The sequence below is a fragment of the Phaenicophaeus curvirostris genome, chromosome 11 (genome assembly GCF_032191515.1).
Source record: "Phaenicophaeus curvirostris isolate KB17595 chromosome 11, BPBGC_Pcur_1.0, whole genome shotgun sequence".
Taxonomy (NCBI): Eukaryota; Metazoa; Chordata; class Aves; order Cuculiformes; family Cuculidae; genus Phaenicophaeus; species Phaenicophaeus curvirostris.
In genome coordinates, this window is record NC_091402.1 from 1,443,468 (window position 1) to 1,466,268 (window position 22,801).

At 47.0% G+C, this 22,801-nt stretch overlaps 1 protein-coding gene across 3 annotated transcripts in view; it reads left to right on the forward strand.

Moving 5' to 3' along the window:
• Positions 1 to 22,801, forward strand: part of BICD2 (BICD cargo adaptor 2) — an 85,165-nt gene that overhangs the window by 43,698 nt on the left and 18,666 nt on the right. For all 3 annotated transcript variants that reach the window (XM_069865670.1, XM_069865672.1, XM_069865671.1), the window contains exon 2: positions 566 to 778. In XM_069865670.1, the coding sequence (XP_069721771.1) occupies positions 566 to 778 (213 nt within the window). The remainder of the gene's footprint in view (positions 1 to 565; positions 779 to 22,801) is intronic.

Consider the following 22,801-nt stretch of genomic DNA (forward strand, 5'->3'; position numbering starts at 1 on the left):
CCTCTCTCACTTACGGATGCAGTGGGTTAGCAGGATTGAGGGGACAGTAATCTCCAATGATGAGCAGCTGAGTGTGAAGATATGTTTCTTCGGCATAGCCGCGTCAGGGAGAGTAAGCATGCTCCCAGCCTGAGCCATGGAACAGGCTGCTAAGGCTCAATCTGGTTTCAGTGGTTCTGGTTTTGTGGAACTGAGTCTGACCCCACTATGCGCATGCAGAAGGGTCTGGTCATCTTGTAGTTGTCTTGCTGAAAATAAGGGTTGCTTTAGCAGCAGCTTCAAATCAGTATACGGTCATTCCCTCCCACAAGGGTTTATATAAGGTTATATGTTAAATATCTGGTGCATCACAAAACATTGTTTGGGTGCTACACGTTGCTTTCAGGAGCCCAGCATTGGCCACTTGATAGTATTTAAAGGTTCGGAAAAGGAGAGTACAGGAAAAGGTTGCATTGTTTTGCATCAAAGTAATATGAGGGTAAATAGTTTCAGCTTTTTAAAACGGAAGTTTCTTATGTGGAAGTCTGGGTTTCCTACTAAGAGATTTGTTTTCTGACCATCCTAGGCTTTTGGGCAGGCCCACACCAACCACAAGAAGGTAGCAGCAGATGGAGAGAGCAGAGAGGAGACCTTGATTCAGGAATCGGCTACCAAGGAAGAGTACTACATGAAGAAGGTCATGGAGTTGCAGACAGAACTGAAGCAGCTCAGAAATGTTCTTGCCAACACCCAGTCTGAGAATGAACGCCTTAATTCTGTTGCGCAGGAGCTGAAAGAGGTGAGTGACAGTGCACAGCGTGCACTACGGCTGGTGGTGAGATTCTGTTTTCTTGTGCTTTGTAACCAAAATAAGGAAACTCCTTGAGCTGATCACTATCTACTGAGTACTGTCAGCTGCTAAGATGGGCTCAGTAAGGGTTACATCCAGCTGAAGCTGTGATCCAGCAGTGCAATAAATCCAAGCTCTCTGGTTCCATCCACCGAACCAGCCTGTTGTGGCGACAGTGGTTCTGACCAGGACAAACTCACTCTGCTGTGTTCAAACACTTACTAGCTCTGCTGTAACCACTGTGTTGCCCCAGCTTGTTTGACGGATCTATGACTGCGTGTCCAGACCCTGCTGGCGCTGTGGGTTCTGTGCATCTGTACTCTTAGTCCAAGAACTGTTGCTTTAAAAAGCAGACGAACCTGTTCAGTCCAAGCACAGAGATGCTTTGGATATGCTTTTTCTGCCTCGGTCATGAGACATTTTCTTGCTGCAAAATATTTGTGGCATTTTATCACATTTTCCAGCCTAACTTCTAAGGATGTGGGAGCATAACAAAACACTGAATTGCACAGAAGGGGTAATAGTGAAATCTCTAGTCATGTGTTTTGTCTCATGAAAGCAGTGTCTTTTACTTTTCCGTAGGTTGCTTAACTTACTACCTCAAGATAGCTTTGACTTTTAATTGTTTTAGTATTGAAACTGCCCGTTTCTGAGGAAAAAATAATCGCTGAAAAATTGACTTTAAAAGTTTACTTACAAAATCTGTAGCCCAGCAGCAGTCTCTGTAGCACTAATGCAGAGAAAAGTGCTCAAATGATTGCTTAAATTTAGACTGGGTAGAAGTTCCAGAGGCTGTAGACCACAGATGGGTGTGGCAAACAGTCTGCAATGATTCCTCATGAGCTTTCTTTCACTTCTCTTCAGAGTATTGGATACTGGTCTTGTGTGGCCCAGAGATAACAGACTGACCTGACCTGCCAGGAAGGGAGATTCTCTGAGAGCCCACAGCTTCATCTCAACATTTTCTACATGACTGCCACTGAAATTGGAAGTGTCTGGTTTAACTTCTTTAGGACATAGTAACAAATAATGTGGATAATATTTGGTGTAATGATTCACGAGGAGATGTAGGTTCCTTCTATGGAGACACAGGGGTTCAATGGTGCTTCTCTTTGGGATACAGCAGAGAGGGTATTTGTAGGGCAAACTGTGATCAAACACGCCAGTTAAGATGTCCTTTAACGTCATGGGTCCTGACTGTGGGATAACAGAGCTGGAATCAGGCCATGTGCTCTGCTTAGGCAAGTAACCAGTCCCTGCAAGCTCACACGCCTCTTCTTGTTATTTCCTAACCTTTAAGAACAGCTTAAAAGAAAAGCTCCTTGCCCCAGAGGCAGCATCATGTCCATAACGGATTCCAAACTCCACTCCAAAGCATGCTGACTGGCACCTTTCAGTCCAGCTCCTGATGTCACAGCGGCAAAAGGGGATTTTTTCCTCTAGATACTGCTGTGTTTCAGCCACCTTTGCTCGTTGCTGCATTTTGCTTTATACAGCCCTCAGGTAAGCTGTCAGTTTGTAAGAATTTATGGTGGCTTTTTCTTGGGCTCTGTCTTTCCACCTCACCCACACACTGTTTTGCACAAACACACTGGTGCGAGCTGGACCCCAGTGAGAACTAAGTAGAGCAGGAGGAGGGAAGGCAGATGATGTCAGGTTTCTTGTGAAGATTCTGTTTTCTTTAAAGAATTTTTTAGACTCTCTTCTGCTGAATGGGGGAAGATGTGCTTAATTATTTGAAAACTGGAGGGATTTGGACAAGCTGGAGAAGTGGGCTGGGTGAACCACATGAGGTTCAACAAGGCCAAATGCAACGGCCTGCATTTTGGGCGGGGCAACCCCTGGCATGAATACAGGCTGGGCAACGACATGATTTGAGAGCACCCCTACGGAAAAGGATTTTGAGGGGCTGGTGGATGGCAAGCTCCGCATGAGCTGGCAATTAATGCTCACAGCCCAGAAAGCCAGCCGTGTCCTGGGCTGCATTCAAAGCAGTGGGACCAGCAGGATGAGTAAAGGAATTCTTCTCCCCTGCTCTGCTCTGGTGAGACTCCACCCGGAGCCCTGCGTTCAGTTCTCGAGCCCTCAGCACAGGAAGGACATGGAGCTGTTGGAATGTGTCCAGAGGAGGCATTGAAGATGATCCGAGGGCTGGAGCAGCTCCCATCTGAGGACAGGCTGAGAGAATTGGGGTTGTTCAGCCTGGAGAAGAGAAGGCTGTGGGGAGACTTTAGAGCAGCTTCCAGTCCTGAAAGGGGCTCCAGCAAAGTTGGGAAGGGGCTCTTGATCAGGGAGTGCAAGGACAGGATTGGGGGGGGAATGTTTTTGAGATGAAAGAGGGGAGATTGAGATGAGATGTTCGAGAGAAATGTTTTGCTGAGGGGGTGAGGAGGCCCTGGCCCAGGCTGCGCAGAGCACTGGTGGCTGCCCCATCCCTGGAGATGTTCAACGCCAGGTTGGATGGGGCTTGGAGCCCCTAATCCAGTCGGAGGTGTCCGTGCCCATGTTAGTGGGGTGGAACTGGATGACCTGTACAGGTTCCTTCCGACCCTGACTACTGATGAAAGAAAAACTGCTGTGGCTCTTCTCTGTCTTTTAGTGAATGTTTGTAGATAGATTTAGTCCTTACAGTTTGTATTTTGGAAGTCCTGTTTTATTGCCTATTGAGAGAACTGACTTGCAGGGTGTCTGAGGGAGCAGGAAACTTGATTTCCATTGCAATTGTTTGGATTTGAGCCACATAAGAGGAAGGATTTGGAAATTGTTCAATTACGTGTCCTCTGGCCAGGCACCGGTTTCTTCCTGCCCTAACTGAAAGGAATTTTAAAAGGAAATTAAAAAAAAGTCAACAAATAACTGATATTGAATCTGTACTCTATTTTTAAGGTAGATTTCCTTGTCAGAGCTGGCTGCAAAAGTTTTTATCTGCTGTTTTGTAGCTGTCTAATAGGATAGATGGTTTAGTAGGCACAGTGGTGCTGGGCTGATGCTTGGACTAGATGATCTTAAAGGTGTTTTCCCACCTTAATGGCACTATGATTCTATGATACAGAGTTCTGTTGCTGCTTGGACTGTTTTGAAGAGATCTGTTCAGTCTTTAGCAGTGGCACAAGGATGATGGCCAAGTGTATCAGGCAGCAGCGCCTCTCAAGATGCTGCTGGCAGCAGCAGTGACGGTGAGATGGAACAAGATGTTGACCCACAGTGGTTACAAGCGGATTCAGGACTGTGCGTTTCAGATACTGTCATTCTTTTCATGTCTTCTCAGGACACTTACAGGGAGGCAATGAGTTGGTTTTGAAAGAAGAGTGGCATTCACAGAATCATAGAATGATTTGGATAGGAAGGAACCTCAAAGCCACTTCCAACTCTCTGCCATGGGCAGGGACACCTCCCACAGGATCAGGTTGCTCCAAGCCCCATCCAGCCTGGCCTTGAACACCTCCAGGGATGGGGCAGCAAACATTTTCTGGGCAACCTGGGCCTGGGCGTTCTCACCCTCACAGCAAAACATTTCTTCCTAAGATCTCATCTCAGTTTCCCCTCTTTCAGCTGAAAACCGTTCCCCCTTGTCTTGTCCCTGCACTCCCTGATCAAGACCCCCTCCCCAGCTTTCCTGGAGCCTCATTCAGTATTGGAAAGCTACTCTAAGGTCTCCCCAGAGCCATTTCTCCAGGCTGAAGAAGTCCAACTCTCTCCAACAATCTTCGATGCCTCCTCTGGACACATTCCAACAGCTCCATGTCCTTCCTGTGCTGAGGACTCCAGAACTGAACACAGGGCTTCAAGTGAGGTATCACGCAAGCGGAGCGGAGGGACAGAATCCCCTCTCTTGTCCACTGCCTTGGATGCAGCAGAGGACACAGTTAGCTTTCTAGGCTGCCAGCACACACTGCTGCTTGTACGTCCAGTGCACCTGGAGTTGCTGCAGCTGGCACAAGTGGTTTTGATGCTTTCTGTTGGATTACCCAACTTTGGCCTGTTAGGACAGGCTGGCAGGGTGGTTATCAGGGATGAGTTTCACTGCTGCCTTTTGCTGGCTCAGCAGCTCCTGTGCCCTGGAAGAGTCATTGGAAGAAGTAATTGCTCTTGAGTAATTGCTAATTGCCATTCCTTTTCAATTTTCTTTAATCTCTCCTGTGTTTTAGCAGCATCAAAGCAGATTCCATAGGATGGTTGGGCTGTGAAATCGTGAGGCAGCTGTGCCTATTTGTAGAGTAGCAGAAAAAAAAATGAGCTATTTTCTTTCCCAGGAAAGTAAAAGATGTTCTGAATATGTAAAATTAAAGAAAATCCAATATGTTAATATGGGTGCTTTTATGTATTAAGAAAAAAAGCTGACATGACATGGTACAATATAATAGGTACTAAATAACAGGTGGTAAAACGCCTGTAAGTTTGTTTTCAACCCTAGAGAAAAGGGATACACAGCAGGCAGATCTCCATAAGGATTTGTCATTTTTATCCCTTCATCTTGTTCTCTTGCATCACACTGGAAAAATTGGTCATGAGTTTGTTTCTCCAAAGTCTTAAGTGACTCCAAAAACCCTCGTGCTTTGGTCAAATAGGAGACCTTATCACTGTCTACAACCACCTGAAAGGAGGTTGTGGTGAGGTGGGTGCTCGTCTCTTCTTCTAAGTAACAAGGGATAGGATGAGAACAAATGGCCTCAGGTTGCACCAGTGGAGGTTTAGATTGGCTATTAGGAAAAATTTCTGCACTGAAAGGGTTATCAGACACTGGAATGGTCTGCCCAGGGCAGTGGTGGAGACTGGAGGTGTTTAAAAGATGGGTAGATGTCACTGCACATGTAAGGCAGTCATGGCCCAAGTGGCCTGATCCAATATACCACCTCTTATGTTCCCGGTGATCGAAGATCAGCTTCCATTTGAAGTCGCTCTCATCAGAGTGCAGGCAACTCACCAACTCTGTGCCCTTCTCTGGACAGTGCACAACAGATACCCCTTGCCAGACATGGATGGAAAGCCTCCGTGTTTTGTGTTCCCAAAAAGCTTTGCCAGGAGGCCAGGAGCGATGCTCAAAGAAGGCATGGGTTTGATTATAGCAGAGAATATGTGGAAACAACATTTTATTGTTCTAAATTACAGGCTGTGCATTGCTGGTAAACAGCAAAAAATGCATTCAAGTGGTTTGTTGCAATGCACTCTAAATTTGAAGTCCTATGGTTTCTGCAGTCTGATCTGTATTTCTGTATTTTTTTTAATAAACGAATGCAGCAGGAGTTGTGTTTTTAATCATATGGAGATCTGTGTTAAGAGGTGTCCCTCAGGGGTCCATACTGGGACCAGTGCTTTTTAATATTTTCATCTATAATATAGACAGTGAGATCGAGTATGCCCTCAACAAATTTACAGATGACACCAAGCTGAGTTGCCACACCAGAAGGATGGGATGTCATCCAGAGGGACCTGGCCAAGCTGGAGAAGTGGGGCTGCGCGAGTCTCATGAGGTTCAACAAGGCCAAGTGTAAAGTCCTACACGTGGGTCACTGCGGTTTCAATAGAGGCTGGGGGATGATGTGATTGAGAGCAGACTACAGAGAAGGATTGGGGTGCTGATTGATGAAAAGCCTGACTTGAGACAGCAATGGGCACTCACAGCCCAAAAGGCCAGCCATATTCTGGGCTGCATCAAAAGATGCATGGCCAGCAGGGTAAAGGAGGCAGTTCTCCCCCTCTGCTCTTGTGAGACCCCACCAGGAGTACTATGTCCAGTTCTGGAACCCCAAACATAAGAAGAATATGGAACTGTTGGAACGGGTCTAGAGAAGGCCATGAAGATGATCAGAGAGCTGGAGCACCTCTGCTGTCAGGACAGTTGGGGTTGTTCAGCCTGCAGAAAGGAGTTCTCTGAAGGGACCTTACAGCAGCCTTACGGTACCCGAAAGGGGCTCCAGGAGAGCTGGGGAGGGACTTTTTACAAGGGCATGGACCGACAGGACAAGGGGGAATATTTAGATTAGACACTAGGAAGAAATTCTTCATGATGAGGGTGGGGAGGCCCTGGCCCAGGTTGCCTAGGGAAGCTGTGGCTGCCCTATCCCTGGAGGTATTCAAGGCCAGGTTGGATGGAGCTGTGAGCAACCTGATCCAGTGGAAGGTGTCCATGCCCATGGCAGGGGGTTGGAACCGCTTTGAGGTCCTTTCCAATCCAAACCATTCTATGATTCTATGATTGCTATAATATTTCTGGATGTATTGCAAAGGTCAAAGAAACTAGAGGTAATGTTAATCATATAGTGAAAATATGCTTGTAGAAGAACACTGATCTTCTGTCCGCACTTACGTGGCGTAGGGTAAACCACCTTCCCAACTCTGGATAATGTCTGATCTGTAACACTGCGTAGAGAGAGAGGCAAACAACTTAGAGAAGGGAAAGATGAAAGAATTATTGTCTTTCCTAGTGAGAATCCTGGAAAAGAAAGGAAGAAAACATTTATTGATTTCTAGAAGAGTTCTTTCCAAGCAGAAAGGACAGCAGTGGAGGACATGCAGCTTTTGGAAGCAGAAATGTGAAGAATGTTTTAAGAATGGCATTAAAATGGTGTCAAATGCAGAAAGTGAGGAAAAGGCGTATGCTCATGAAGAATATGACTTGGAGGAAAAGGAAGGAAGGTGACTTCAATTGTAATTAGGGTGAAGTAGACTGGGTAACCCCGGAAGTTGACGGTAGCATTGGTTGCTGTGGAGGAACAGAGCCTGGAGTTTTTGCTTTTTGAGAAGTCTTGCCTCTAGGATGTACAGAGTTGCAGACCTCGGGGAGGCAGAATGAAGTGGGAGGTAAACAGCTTTCAATGTAACACTTGGGGGATAAAGATGGTTCTCCCCCATTTCTCCTTGGAAGAGGCTGCCCAGGGCAGCGGTGGAGTCCCCTGCCCTGGAGGGGTTCAAAAAATGTGTGGCTGTGGCACTAGGGGACATGGTTTAGAAGGCATAGTGGCGTTGGGCTGATGATTTTAGAGGTCCTTTCCAACGTTAATGATTCTGTGATTCCGTGATTCTTGTTCCAGAATCCCATGGCAACCCTTAATTTCTAATGGAAAAGCCTCAGATCACAGATCATGTAACATTCCTATAATTCCGCGCAGCAGCATATGGAAGGTATTCTCTGATTCACTGCTGAATTTGTGAACTGTATGTACAGAAGCACATTTAAATAATGCTAAAGCACATGGAAGCATTGTGTCTGAAGTGAAGAGTGTGGCTGGAAATGAGCTGCTAAACGTGCTTGGAATGTGCAGATGTCTACAATGCAGACTGGGAAAGCTCCGTTTCCAGCAGCAAAGCCGTGCCGTTCAGTCTGCAGGACCAGATTTCTTGTCTTGTAATGTGCTGGAAGAATAAGAAGGGTGACAGTGTGAACAGTTTTGTTCTGGGCTGGTGTTTTTTTTCAAACGCCTGTCTTTTGTCTGGTGCAGGAAGTTGGGAGGCGGCGACGGCGACGGGAGCGCAGCACGCCTGCGCGTGGGCTCAGCGTGTTGCAGGCGGCCGCAGATGGCAGCTGAGTTCTTCCCACCTCTTCATTTTCATTGGGTTTTGTACTGACAGCTTCCTTTTTTGTTTGTTTGTTTTAGAAGAATGATGGGAGCTGAATGTTTTTATAAGGAAGTGCTGCGTATGGCTTGTATCCATTTGAAACAGAATAAAAACCCATTCCAAAGCAGAGGAATTGCTGTGGAGATTCAGTTGCTGTGCTGTGTTCGAATTCAAGGAGGCCGCTGCTTGTGATACCTGCATTGTTATGGATGGATATGTTGAGAGGAAGGGTGTTAACAGCAAGATTTCTTAGAAACTCAACATACAAAAATGAATTAATACTGAAACTTAGGGTGTTGGAAGTCACCATCTGAACTCTGTAATTTCAGATTTTAAAGAAATATTAAAATAAATTCGTGTTGTTCAGACACTATAAAAATCTAAATATAATTCTCAAAGTTCCAATTAGCAGTGAATAGTCCACAATACTTTGTTGTTTGGGAATTAACCTGGCAGGACACTTACAGAATCATAGAATGTCCTGCGTTGGAAGGGACCTCCAAGGATCATCAAGGTCAGCTGCTTTCCCTGCATAGGACAACCCAAGCTTTCTCACCATGTGAAAACATTCACACCCTGCGTGAGGGAGGATCTTCACATTGTTCTGTTGCTGTGTGCCTGTCAGTGCTGCAGTAGGATGAGTGGTTTTAGTAACAGCTCCTCGGGACCTTCATCTGACCTTTACACAAGGTTTCCAATGAGCAGGAGCTGTGGACAGAGAAAGTCTTGTACGTAGCTGCAGTCTTTTAACTGATATAAAATCAATATGCACAGATGAAACAATGGCTGGAAAGGCTCTGATCAGTGCAAGAACAGCTTGAAGTTACTTTGCAAACTGTTAATTGGAGAGGTTTATCCCCTACAGCCTCTGGATGAAAATTTCTGCTTTGCTGAGAATGTGATTTTTAGGATGCTGAAGCAGGGATCTTGGTTAGCACTGCTTCCATCCAAGTGGGAGGTCCTCGGTGATCTGTCCGAGCGAGACTTGGTTGGGTCTGATTGGCATTTTTTGAGCAAAGGAAAGAATGAGTACTACGCTGTGCCTCAAAGCAGTACTGCAGCGTGCTCAGGAAAGCAGTTTCCATCCTGCAGTTCTGGGCTGGTCGGTTGACCTGCACCCTGGGGTTTATTTCTGAGTCACATACTGTAGGTTTTAAGGACGTGGCTTGTAACAAAACATCACTCAGGCAGAAGCACAAAGAGCCAGTGAGAGGATGTGCTGGCAGCATCAGAAATAACGTTGCTGTGCCATTGCCGCCCTCGTGACTATATCAAAATCTGTTCTGTTTTGTACCTTTTGCTTTGGTTTTCAAGTTTAGTTTTGATGTACTTTACTGATATTCCTCAAGCAAGTCCAGAGGAGGCCACAAAGATGATCCGAGCACCTCGCATCTGAGGACAGGCTGAGAGAGTTGGGGTTGTTCTGCATGGAGAAGAGAAGGCTCTGAGGAGACCTTAGAGCAGCTTCCAGTGCTGAAAGGGGCTCCAGGAAAGCTGGGGAGGGGCTCTTGATCAGTGAATGCAGGGATAGGATGAGGGGGAACGGTTTTCAACTGAAAGAGGGGAGGTTGAGGTGACATCTTAGGGAGAAATATTTTGCTGTGTGGGTGGGGAGGTCCTGGCCCAGGTTGCCCAGAGCAGTGGTGGCTGCCCCATCCCTGGAGATGTTCAAGGCCAGCTTGGATGGGGCTTGGAGCCCCTGATCCAGTGGGAGGTGTCCCTGCCCATGGCAGGGGTTGGAACTGGATGGGCTTTGAGGTCCCTTCCAACCGGAACCATTCTGTCATTCTGTGTTTTATGTTTAGTTTTGGGTTTTTTTAAGGTTAAATAACATTGGGATAGTAATGCATAAAGTCTTCCTTCCAGCTCCCCATAAATTCCCACTGGATCATCTACTGATGAAGGAGAGGATCCAGATTTTTTTTAATTGAAATTGCTTAGTGTTCTCTCCCTTCATTTTGTAAGTGTAGCTAACTAATTAACCCCTACTAATTTTAGCATTTGATTGCCCAGAGGGGGATGTCTGTTGCTGTAAAAGCTCAGCAGATGAGAGAAGCCTGGGGCAGCTGGCTTTTTCCTACAGCAAAGGTATTTGTCCTCTGCTTGCCAGGCTGGTGCCAGTCTGAGTTGTTCCTGATGTGGCCAGGCCTGAAGGGGAAATACTCAACAGAATAACCAGCTACTGAATAATCACTCTCAATTAAGGCCAAGCTGCTTCTGTGTGGAGTAGCTTAGGTCTGGAAGCTGGAGAGGTATCCTTGGTTTTTTGGGGGGTTAAACTGCCCTGCCATTGCTGTGGAGATTGAAAAGACAACTAATTTCAACCTGATAAATAACTGGTTTGGATCTGGGTTTTGAGAATATCTAAGAAAGCGTTAAGGTCATGTGGCCACTATGAAAACAGTCAGCAGCTCCAAGAGAGGTGTTTGTTAGGACAGCTTATGGTTAACTAGCAATAGGGGTTCTGTCAGCACGTGCACTGGCAGCTGCTGATGAGAACTGGGTGCTACCACTTCTGCTGTCATGGTAATTTGCCCTAAAATGTAGAATCTAGAACAGAGAGTAGCCCTTTTTATGTCTTACTGATTGCAGTGGTTGTCCTGGTAGTGATGCTAACAGAGGTGTTTGATCTTCACTATGTCTCAGCCATTCAAGTTCAGAGGAACTTGGAGAGAAGCTCTTCTGGGAAGAGGAACCAGCATGGGGTCAATGAACTGAGTTTTTTTCATAACAAAGGAACTCTTTGGTTATGTTGCTGCCACTTTTGCTTTCGTATAGGTTTTTATACAGTATAATTTTAGTGTGATTTATCAAAGCAGTTCTTCAGAAAATCATCTTTGTTTATAGAAAGAGGGCAGTGTGTTACTCCTACATGGCCAAAGACTGATTTTTTCTTTTTCCCCTTGATTTATGGGAATATCAGTCAGTGGCCTTATCACAGGCATAGAGCATGTGCTTTGAGTGAAAGTGTACAAAACAGCATCTTGCTAATTCCTGGTACCCAGCTACTGTGTCCCGTATCCTGCATGCAGAACTCATCTGCTTCCTCCAAAGCATGTCTTGCAAGGAGGAGCTGCTGTGGTGTAAATACACACAGAATAACTGATCCCATGGTGGTTTTGGCTTTTCAAAGCCTGTTGTAGCTGTGAAATAAGAGTTGAGAGATAAAGGAATTGTTTGGAAACAGCATTTCATCATTGTATGATGCGGATCCAGTTGCTGTGTCCCACATCCATGTATTTCTCCAGGATACAGGGTAGATGTAACATGCCGTCTGAAGAATAGCTGTGAAAAGGGAAGGGGATTTCATCATCAGAAAGTTAGGTCTGTTCTGCTAACTGGTAAACAAGGCTGCTGAAAGACAATCCAAACTGCTTGGTTCCTGGCCCAGTTGTGACCTACAGTTTGTCTGTTGGAAAACAGCAGTGCAGGCTGTCCCAGCAGCAGCTGGGGTTATGCTCATACTGATCTCCCTCTACTCTGTCCTTGGCTTTCCATCCTACGTCACTCACTCCTTTTCTCTCCCAGGAGGTTCTGCCTCCAGTTTAACGAAGGTTATCCGCAGCATCACAGTGCAAATAAATAAACCTGGGTCTTTAGGTACTTACAACTTGTGCAGTCTGTGTACAAGTCAGTGTGTTCTGTGTGAAGCATTGCTAGAAAATCTTGCTGTTGAATTAGAACACAGCAGGTTTGAACTTGAAATGCTGAGTGATCCCAGTTCGGAAGCACGAACTGTGCTGGAGCCTGACTGTGCCAGGATTCAGAGCTGTGCCTGCAGCAAGATAGATGGTGTCCCTTGCTGAAGTTGGCTGTTTCTGTGAATGAAGACTGGTGGAATCATAGAATCATTAAGGTTGGAAAAGACCTCTGAGCTCATCCAGTCCGACCATCAGCCTGCCCTCTACTGTGCCTACTAAACTATGCCCTGAAGTGCCATGTCTACATGTTTTTTGAATCCTTTCAGGGATGGGGACTCCACCACTGCCCTGGGCAGCCTCTGTTATTGCTTCACCACTCTTTCAGTAATGAAGATTTCCTGATGTCCAATCTAAAGCTCCCTTGGCACAACCTAGAAGCCATTTCATCTAGAGGCCATCCTATCCCTTGTTACTTGGGGGAAGAGCCTCACCACAATCTCCTTTCCAGGAGCTGTAGAGAACAATGAGATTTCCTCTCAATGGTAGGAAAAGCAGGACTACTCCATTAGCAGATTTGCTCAGGAAGGAAAATTAAGCTATTTTTTAACCAGTATCACAGTATAGAGCTTACTGTATCCACCAGTTGCATGGTTGCCGGCAGCTCATGAGTGCTCGAGTATTTCTGACCACCCCAGGTAGTAGAGGTAAGGCTGGCATTTCCAAACCCATGGATGGACATGGCACTTGTTCCTGTGAATGAAACCAGGGATGGTTATTGTTTCATGACTTACACCATGTACTTCTCTTCCTTTGGAGCTTCCAGGCATTTTCTTCACCTCTACTGTACTGCAGAAGGAGTACTACACCTGTAAATGGAAAACATCTATTGACTTCTTTATCCAGCTTCTGTAAGGCTTCTATATGATGTAGAAGCATAGAATCATGGAATGGTTTAGGTTGGAAGGGACCTCAAAACCCGTCTAGTTCTAATCCCTGGTCATGGGCAGGTTGCTCAAAGCCCCATCCATCCTAGCCTTGAACACCTCCAGGGATGGGGCATCCAACACCTCTGGGCAACCTGGACCGGGGCCTCCCAGCCTTCACAGAAAAATATTTCTTCCTAAGATCTCATCTCAGTCTCCCCTCTTTCAGCTGAAAACCATTCCGCCTCGTCCTGTCCCTGCACTCCCTGATCAAGAGCCCCTTCCCAGCTTTCCTGGAGCCCCTTTCTGCACTGGAAGGCTGCTCTAAGGTTGTTTGTTTTCTGTAGTTTAGTATTACATCATTTTCCTTTATTCCATAGCATTTTCTATAAAGAAGTACCACTTCCATAATCTAAATTTGAGCAAAATCTTTCCTGCACCTCTGCTCCTTATAAAGTGCTATCATAGGTATCGTTAATTTAGATAGAGAGCTCCTTCAGAATTCAGTTCACTAGAATTGTGTGAAGTAGTGAATGAGCTCCTTGATAAAGAGTTCTTCCCAGCCTTCCCTTCCAATGTGCTGTTGTGAAACCTGCTTGGGAAAAACTCACCACTGGGAACAGCTAATGGAAACTTTAAAATAGACCTTTAATATTATAATAAGAAATATGAGTAAGAAAATAAATGAGCCTCCAACAGAACTCATTACAGAGGGGGGCAGACTTTAATTAACAAGAGAAACTTGTAGTTAGGATTATTGAAAATGGGTGGTTTGTGGCCATTTTGAGGTACTAAGGGGCATGGTTTAGTGTTTGATAGGAATGGTTGGACTCGATGATCCGGTGGGTCTCTTCCAACCTGGTTATTCTTTGATTCTATGATTCTGATGAGGCAAACTGAGCACGGGACACAACAGCTGGGTAAAACTGAAGGTTTGGGCTGCAGGCACAAAACACGGAGCACAGCACAGAAAATTCTCTCATATAATAGAAGTGGGAGGGGTTTGGTCAATAAATCTCACTGAATAATGGAAGGATGTTAAAACCAAAAATCAGAAGTAATGACAAAAAAGGCTTGACCATGGACAGAAACATTTAGGGGTTAAAGGAGGGCTATAAAAAGTGGCTTATGGACATACAAGACTTGTTTTAGTGTGGATAGAGCCAGGTGAGACTCTTCAGCACACTGATCACCGTGATGGCAAGGAAAGGTCTGATAGTGTTAGAAGGGATTTCCTGCTGCTTTTCCACCAGGGTCACCATCCATCACCACTTCTGTCCCAAGGCTGCTCTGTGCCCGCAAGCATCAGCCACAACTGCTTTGCAGGACTTCCCCACATGGCAGGGGCTGAGGCACGGGGTGTGCAGGAGCAGCAGGCTCACTCCTGGTCCCATGGCACCATGTAGGGCTGGAGCTGGGTCAGCTCCCTGGGAGGAGCCTAACACATGGGTCCTGCAGACAGCGAGATGGCGCCTCAGCAAACAAGGTCCCTGCTCTGCCAAAGACTCTGGTTATCTTGCAAGTCATATTCCAGCAGCATAGTCGCTCTTAAGAGGAGGAGTGTCTTCATGGAACCAGAGGATAGGGGAATTAGTCTGGTTTGAGTTTGCCACCAAACTCACGTAGTGGATTGCTTGTGTTTGACTTTCCAAAGACACCTGAAGTGTGATTAATCCTTAGAGGAGTCTGAATTATGTCTTTCAGTTGGGAAATGAAACTCTGAGAGCTTTCAAGGGTCTGAAATTAATTTCAGCAAATTACCGCTTCAGAGTTTGCTTTGTGATCCTTGTTCTGTAACTCCTCAGAGCCACCACAGCTTCTCCAGACTGAGCAATGTCTCAGTCACAGGTTGTATCCCTGCTTTCTTTTAAGGACTGCTGATACAGGGGGATGGCTGATGTTGGTTGTTAGGTTTTAAAAGCTCTCTCAATCTGGAATAGAAAAAACTATGTTTGATATCACAATATACTTTTTGTTAATGAAATGTGGCTTAAAGCTACTAATTGAAATAACATTTTGGTACTGCTTTATTTGTGGTCTGTAAACAAAGCCACACAAGAGGCCGCAAAGGCTCTCTATGTAAGTCTAGCCAGTTTATTGTTCACTTTGTTTTCCTGGAAGTGGTCCTGCACCTGAGTTGGGGCATTCTCAAGCACAATTACAGAATGGATGGAGAATAGGTTGGGAGCAGCCCTGAAGAGAATGACCTGGTGGTGCTGGTGGATGAGAAGTTCCACTTGAGCACTTTCTCAGGGAGTGCAAGGATAGGATGAGTAATAGTCTTTGGCGAAAAAGTGGAGATTGAGATGAGATCTTGGAAAGAAGTGTTTTCCTGTGTGAGCGGTGAGGCAGTGGCCCAGGTTGCCCAGAGAAGTCACAGCTGCCCCATCCCTGGAGGTGTTCAAGGCCAGGCTGGATGGGACTTGGAGCAACCTGATCGAGTGGGAGGTGTCCCTGCCCATAGCAGGAGGACTGGATAGGCTCGAGGTCCCCTCCAACCAAACCGTCCCATGATTCTATGATTCATCTTTCCAGTCCCTTGCTAGTTTGCATCCATAGGGAGAGTACTGTAGCTGGAGATTGAGTTCAGCTATTCCAAAGGTGTATCCACCCTGTGTCCTCCCCGACCTGCGGGAATGACATGTGATCTGTTCAAATGCAATGGGCTGTTGCCTCAGTTGCTGAGCTCTTCTCTTTCTTCTCCTGTCAGCTTAAGGGAGGTTTAGAGAACAACCTCGAGCTTATTTCATTAGCATCTGAAAATACAAACTCGGGGAACCCTTCAGTACCCACTGGTTGAGGCAGCAGGTGACGGGTGCAGGGCTGAGCAAGGCTGCAGCAGAACATCACCCATCCCTGCAGGTGGTGGCTGTGGACACCTTGGGTGGCTGTGACCATTCTGGGCTTGGCTGCACCAGACCTCCTGAAAGGAAAACCTGACAACTACCTAACTATTCCTCAGCAGGCCTTGGGAGGGTTGAGTGTTTTCTTTGTGACAGGGAAGGACATGGAAAGCTGCCAAGCATTTAGGCCTGAGATTTGAAAAGCAGCTGGATTTCAACTGCTCCTAGCAGTGATTTAGTGCAGGAAGAGGAGACTGCAATAATAACATTGCGCAGTGCCATTCATAGCACTGTGGTTAAGTCTGGGTCAGTGTTTTCCATCCAGCCTCCCACGCTCGCTGCGGCTGTGGGTCCAGGCCCACACGGTGCTGCGTGAGGAAAAGCCCAGGTCTCTGGAGAAGTGAAGCAACTAGGAGGGCAAAGAGGGAGCGAGGTCCCCACTTATGCTTCTGGAGCTCAGGAATGGCTCAGTTTTATAGGCTGTGAGATAACTGTTTGGAAACGAGACCATCAGCAGTAACTGACTATTCCTGTTCTAAAATGGGTTATTTTGGATGGATTTAAAAAGTTGTCCTCTGGTCTCAGAGACTTAACACTGTCTCCTGGTTTTGATCACAAGGCTTATTCCAGTCCTCCCAGTTTCTTCTATGCCATTGATCTGTTTGTTTCTATGAAGACCCCGCACCCCTGCTGCTACGTGTGTGCTCGCACCAGTGCCAGGCATCTTGTGTTCAGTGCCCGCTGGAGGGTGGGCCATTTCACAGAATCGCAGAATCACCAGGTTGGAAAAGACCCCCAGGATCATCAAGTCCAACCATTCCCATCAATAACTAAACTGTGCCCCTCAGCACCTCGTCCACCCGTCTTTTAAACACTGCTCTCACCTGCTTTCATTGCAGGTGTCATTGCTGGGGGAGTTGGTTTTCTTTTCGTGGGATTTTATTCCTGACCGTTCTCAGAGCGAAATGACATTCCAGAGAGGCACCTGGGAAGGGAGAATGCACAGTTATCTCTCTCGGGGTTGTTTTGGCTCAGTAATTTTTTTCTGCATGAAATGTGATTAAAGCTTCACTTTGCTTCTGAAGTCACACAAACAAAATACAATGTCTTCTGCTTCTGAGTGACCACAGCTCTCTGCTTTCCTCATTCCTTAGCAAAATGTACCATCTTCTGTCTGCAGTCACCCCAAGGCTTTGAAAGCCAAGCAGCTTTCTAGCAGACAGACCACGTCGCAGCATGACTTGTAATGACATGGTGGAGAGGAGTCCAAACTGCAATTTAGCAGAAAACCTACTTTAATAACATTGACTTCATTTTTCTCCAGTGGGCTTGTCTGAACAAGATGCCAAAACTACTTGCTATAAATTCTTGAAAATACAGCCTTCCTGATGCAGATAGTGACTGTCTCTACTGGCTGTGTGGCCTGTCTGGTGGAATATTTCTTCTGGATGTGTTTGCATTGTAAAGTACAGCATGCTGATTTTTTTTCACTTGTAATTAGAAGATGACTTATATCAGAAGTGTGACCAGCATGGTGAGAGAGAGGATTTTGCCCCTTTGCTCTGCTCTCATGACACCCCACCTGGAGCCCTGCATTCCGGTCTGGAGTTTCCAACACAGGACATGGAGCTGTTGGAGCGAGTCCAGAGGAGGCCACTGAGATGATCCAAGGACTGGAGCGCCTCCCATCCAAGGGCAGGCTGAGAGGTTTGGAGTTGTTCAGCCTGGAGAAGAGAAGGCTGTGAGGAGACCTTATAGCAGCTTCCAGTGCTGAAAGGAGCTCCAGGAAAGCTGAGGAGGGGCTCTTGATCAGGGGGTGCAGGGATATCCTATCCCTGGGAATGGTTTTGAGCTGAAAGAGATGAGATCTTAGGAAGAAATGTTTTCCTGTGAGGGTGGGGAGGCCCTGGCCCTGGTTGCCCAGAGCAGTGGTGGCTGCCCCATCCCTGGAGGGGTTCAAGGACAGGGCTTGGAGAAACCTGATCCAGTGGGAAGTGTCCCTGCCCATAGCAGGGGTGTGGAACTGGGTGACTTTAACTATTCCATGATTCTAAGAAATCCTTGCTGTTTCCAGCAGCAGGGATGCTCAGAAGGGGCCCTTGCAGAATTCTTCTGAGGAAAAGCTGAGAGGATGAAGGTGCTGAAGACAAGGTCTCAAGCAGTGAGAACAGGGTAGTCTGTGGTGTTTAGATCAGGAAAAATCACTTCCAGATCAGTGTTTTCCTGGGCAGGATGGATGGGAGGGTCCAGGTTGGGAAGTTGAAGGGTTTTGTCATGTATTTTATGGCCACTAGTGCTCCACTTGGTGGTAATGATGTTTTGAAGTGTTGTATGATTTGCCTTGGGTGGAGGGGTGGCTGTTAGTAAAGCTGAGAGCCTGTCCAGGCCTGCTCTTGTGCTCCAGGACCCTACGTTCAGGGCAGGGGAGGAAGGAAGAAGCCACAAAGGCCCCAAAAATGGTCACAAAAATGTTCAAACTCATCCATAGGTCAGCTCACCTTCTGTACGGGCTTGAGGAACACCACTTGTGAAAAGATGGGCAATGTGTATATGTCTTACAATACATGAATACCATTTTGTGACCTCAAGTTGCACCAGGGGAGGTTTAGATTGGATATTGGGAAAAAATTCTTTACGGAGTGGTAAAGCAATGGAAGAGGCTGCCCAGGGCAGTGGTGGAGTTGCCATCCCTGGAGGGGTTCAAAACACATGTGGCCGTGGCGCTTGTGGACATGGTTTAGCAAGCATGTTGGGGAAAGGCTGACAGTTGGACTGGATGAGCTTTGAGGTCTTTTCCAACCTTCATGATTCTGTTTTGTGATTCGGTATGGGTAGCAGCAAACACTGATCGAGGAAGGATGCAGCAGCTTCTCTTTCCTGCAGAACTCCCACCCCTTGGTTAGTTCTAGGATATTGCATGGCACCCAGTTCAAGCCTCAACTTGCAAGCATACACATTTTTTTTACTAGAAGATGCTAAGAGCAAACTGAATGCATGGCTTGGTAAACAGCCAGCAAATCTAAGTTACGTCTTCCTTCCCTGGTCAGGAAACAAGGGAGCTATTTTTAAAACTGGCCTTCCTGTACACTTTGAAGTAGAATGGTTTTTCTTGTGCTAGACAGAGCTCGACAATACTTTCACATTAATAATGAGCTCTTACTGTTGCCCTACGTTAGACAGGCAGGGTTGGACAGAAACTATTCTTTTTCCAAAAAGGACTGCCTCCCGTGATCTCTAGGCATTGGGCTCTGCAAAGATCAGGTCATTCAGGGAGGAAGAGGAGCAAAACAGCCTGAGTGGTGGGGGAGGAGCTCGCCGGTAGCTTTGTGAGAGGACTTCCATTGCATTTCACTCACTTGGGAATGGGGAAAATTAGAGATAAGATCTCCTAATTTGTATGAAACACTGTTTGATGCAAGAGCCTTTTGCAATCCTAACTGTTAAACAGTTTGGATTATCTGGCTGGAGACTCTTTCTGGCAAAGGCAAGACGTCTCCATTACAGTTGTTAAGAAGAAAAAGTGAATACATGAATTCATAGAGTCATAGAACCACAGAATGGTTTGCGTTGGAAGAGACCTTAAAGACCACCCAGTTGCAATCCCCTGCCATGGGCAGGGACACCTCCCACTCGATCATGTTTCTCCAAGCCCTATCCAACATGGCCTTGAACACATTCAGGTGTTCTTATCAGCGTGTAGCCTTCAGTTACCTACACCTACCTACCTTCAGCTACCTATACATCTTCCCTGTGGCGCTGGGTTTGGACAAAGACAGACCAACACTTGCCAAGGCATGGGCTATGAGATATAGCCCATGGGTAACCCTCTTTGTAAGGGAGGACTTGGACACTGTTGAGATGGATTGTGTTGATGAGGAGATTGAGTGCCTGTGGGTTAATATGAGAGGAGCCCACCAGAACGTAGATTTTGTGATGGGAGTCTGTTACAGACCACCCAGCCAAGGAGCTGATGAGCTCTTCTATAAACAGCTGGGGTTAATCTCTAGATCGATGCCTCTCGTTCTTGTGGGAGACTTCAATCTTCCTGATATCTGCTGGAAGTACAATAGAGCAGAAAGGAAGCAGTCTAGGAGGTTCCTGGAGTGCGTGGAAGACAACTTCCTTGCACAGTTGGGGAATGAACCAACAAGGGAGGATGCCCTCCTGGACCTGCTGTTGGTGAACAGAGAAGGCCTTGTGGGGCATGTGGCAGTAGGTGGACGCCTAGGACAAAGTGACCATGAGATGATAGGGTTTTCTGTTCTAGGTGAAGTGAAGAGGGTGGTTAGTAGGGCTGTAGCATTAAATTTCCAGAGGGCAGACTTCGAACTCTTCAGAAGGCTGGTTGGCAAAGTCTCATGGGAGACAGTCCTTAAGGGCAAGGGAGCCCAGGAGGGCTGGGAGCTCTTCAAAAAGGAAATCCTAGCAGCTCAGGAGAAAGCCATCCCCGTGTTCCAGAAAAAAAGCCGGCAGGGGAGAAAACCAGCTTGGTTGAAAAGAGAGATCTTGAGTGATATCAAGAAGAAGAGAAACGTTTATGGGCTCTGGAAGAGGGGACAGGCCTCTTGGGGGGGCTACAGGAGGGAAGTGAGACTGTGTAGAGAAGAAATCAGAAGGGCTAAGGCTCAATTAGAAATCAGATTGGCAAAGTCTGTGAAAGATAACAAAAAATCCTTCTATAAATATATAAATAATAAAAGGAGGACTAGGGAGACCATACAGTCCCTATTGGATGCAGAAGGAACAACAGTGACAGGGGATGAGGAAAAGGCTGAGGTACTTAATGCCTTCTTTGCCTCAGTCTTTAATTGTAAAGAAAGTCGTTCCGTCTGTGTACAAACCCAGGAGCTAGAGGAGCAAAATGAGGCTCCCATGATCCAAGAGGAGGTGGTCAGAGCCTTGCTAGCCCGACTAGACACCCACAAGTCTATGGGATCGGATGGGATTCATCCAAGGGTATTGAAGGAGCTGGCGGATGTGCTGGCCAAACCCCTTTCCATCATCTTCCAGCAGTCCTGGCTGACTGGGAAGTTCCACTGGACTGGAGGCTGATGTTGTGCCCGTCTACAAGAAGGGTCGCAGGGAGAATCCAGGGAACTCCAGGCCTGTCAGTCTGACCTCAGTGCCAGGGAAAGTCATGGAGCAGGTGATCTTGAGTGCTACCATGAAGCACATGCAAGAGAACCGGGTGATCAGGCCCAGTCCACACGGGTTCACAAAAGGCAGGTCTTGCCAAACTAACCTGATTGCCTTCTATGACAAAGTGACTCGGCTGCTGGATGAGGGCAAGGCTGTGTATGGATCTTCCTGGACTTGAGTAAAGCCTTTGACACAGTTTCTCCCAGCATTCTGCTTGGGAAACTGTCACCTCTGGGCTGGACAGGCGCACACTCTCCTGGGTGGAAAACTGGTTGGCTGGAGGGCCCAGAGAGTGGTGGGAGATGGAGTTAACTCCGGCTGGAGGGCCCAGAGGGTGGTGGGAGATGGAGTTAACTCCAGCTGGAGGCCAGTGACAAGTGGTGTCCCCAGGGCTCAGTGCTGGGTCCAGCCCTGTTCAATGTCTTTATCAATGACCTGGATGGAGGCATCGAGTGCACCCTTAGCAAGTTTGCAGATGACACTAAGCTGGGTGGAAGTGTGGATCTGCTGAGGGCAGGGAGGCTCCAAAGGGATCTGAACAGGCTGGATCCATGGGCTGAGACCAATGGCATGAGGTTTAACAAGGCCAAATGCCGGGTCCTGCACTTGGGGCACAACAACCCTGTGCAGCTACAGACTAGGAGAAGTCTGGCTGGAAACTGCCTGGAGGAGAGGGACCTGGGGGTGTTGGTTGACAGCAACTAAACATGAGCCAGCAGGGGCCCAGGTGGCCAAGAAGGCCAATGGCATCTTGGCTTGTATCAGAAACGGCATGACCAGCAGGGCCAGGGAGGTTATCCTCCCTCTGGACTCAGCAGTGGTGAGACCGCTTCTCGAATCCTGTGTTCAGTTCTGGGCCCCTCACCACAAGAAGGATGTTGAGGCTCTGGAGCGAGTCCAGAGAAGAGCAACAAAGCTGGTGAAGGGGCTGGAGAACAGGCCTTATGAGGAACGGCTGAGAGAGCTGAGGGGTGTTTAGCCTGGAGAAGAGGAGGCTGAGAGGAGACCTCATTGCTCTCTCCAACTACCTGAAAGGAGGTTGTGGAGAGGAGGGAGCTGGCCTCTTCTCCCAAGTGACAGGGGACAGGACAAGAGGGAATGGCCTCAAGCTCCGCCAGAGGAGATTTAGACTGGACATTAGGAAAAAATTTTTCACACAAAGGGTCATTGGTCACTGGAACAGGCTGCCCAGGGAGGTGGTTGAGTCACCTTCCCTGGAGGTGTTTAAGGCACGGGTGGACGAGGTGCTGAGGGACATGGTTAAGTGTTTGATTGTAATGGTTGGACTCGATGATCCAGTGGGTCTCTTCCAACCTGGTTATTCTATGATAGCAGCTTTTCTTTTGCATTGTTGTACTGTAGCGCCTGCTTTCAGTAGTTAATATTTGGTTTAGCTTCTCAACATGCTGGGACATAGCACTACTCATGTCATTGCTAAAAATAAGCAGGCAAGTTTATATAGTCTAGTCCCTACCTGACATCTGAGGGAGATCTAATTTAGATTTATTGGTCTTAACAGTTGTAGCTGATGCTGTGTTTGTGTTCAGAAGGTGCCAGTTTTAAGTCTTAGGATGTCCTCCTGCTGCAAAGATTTCCATTCCCTCTTGAATTTCTGTGGGTACCTGGTGATAGCTGTCGAGTTGGACTTCTGTGGATTCCTGCTGCACCCTCACAGGAGGACCCTGACTGTATTTTATCAATTGCTGACATGCTTTTTTCTAACCCAAATTGGGGAACACTCAGGGAGTCTGAGTTTGTGTGCCAGAGGATGCAGGTCTCTTAGCTAGGCTCGGTAGGTGGATACAGAATTAAGGTACTATCCCCTAGCCAGCTGAACTTGCAGGCTGCCTCATTTGTGAGCTCGCAGTT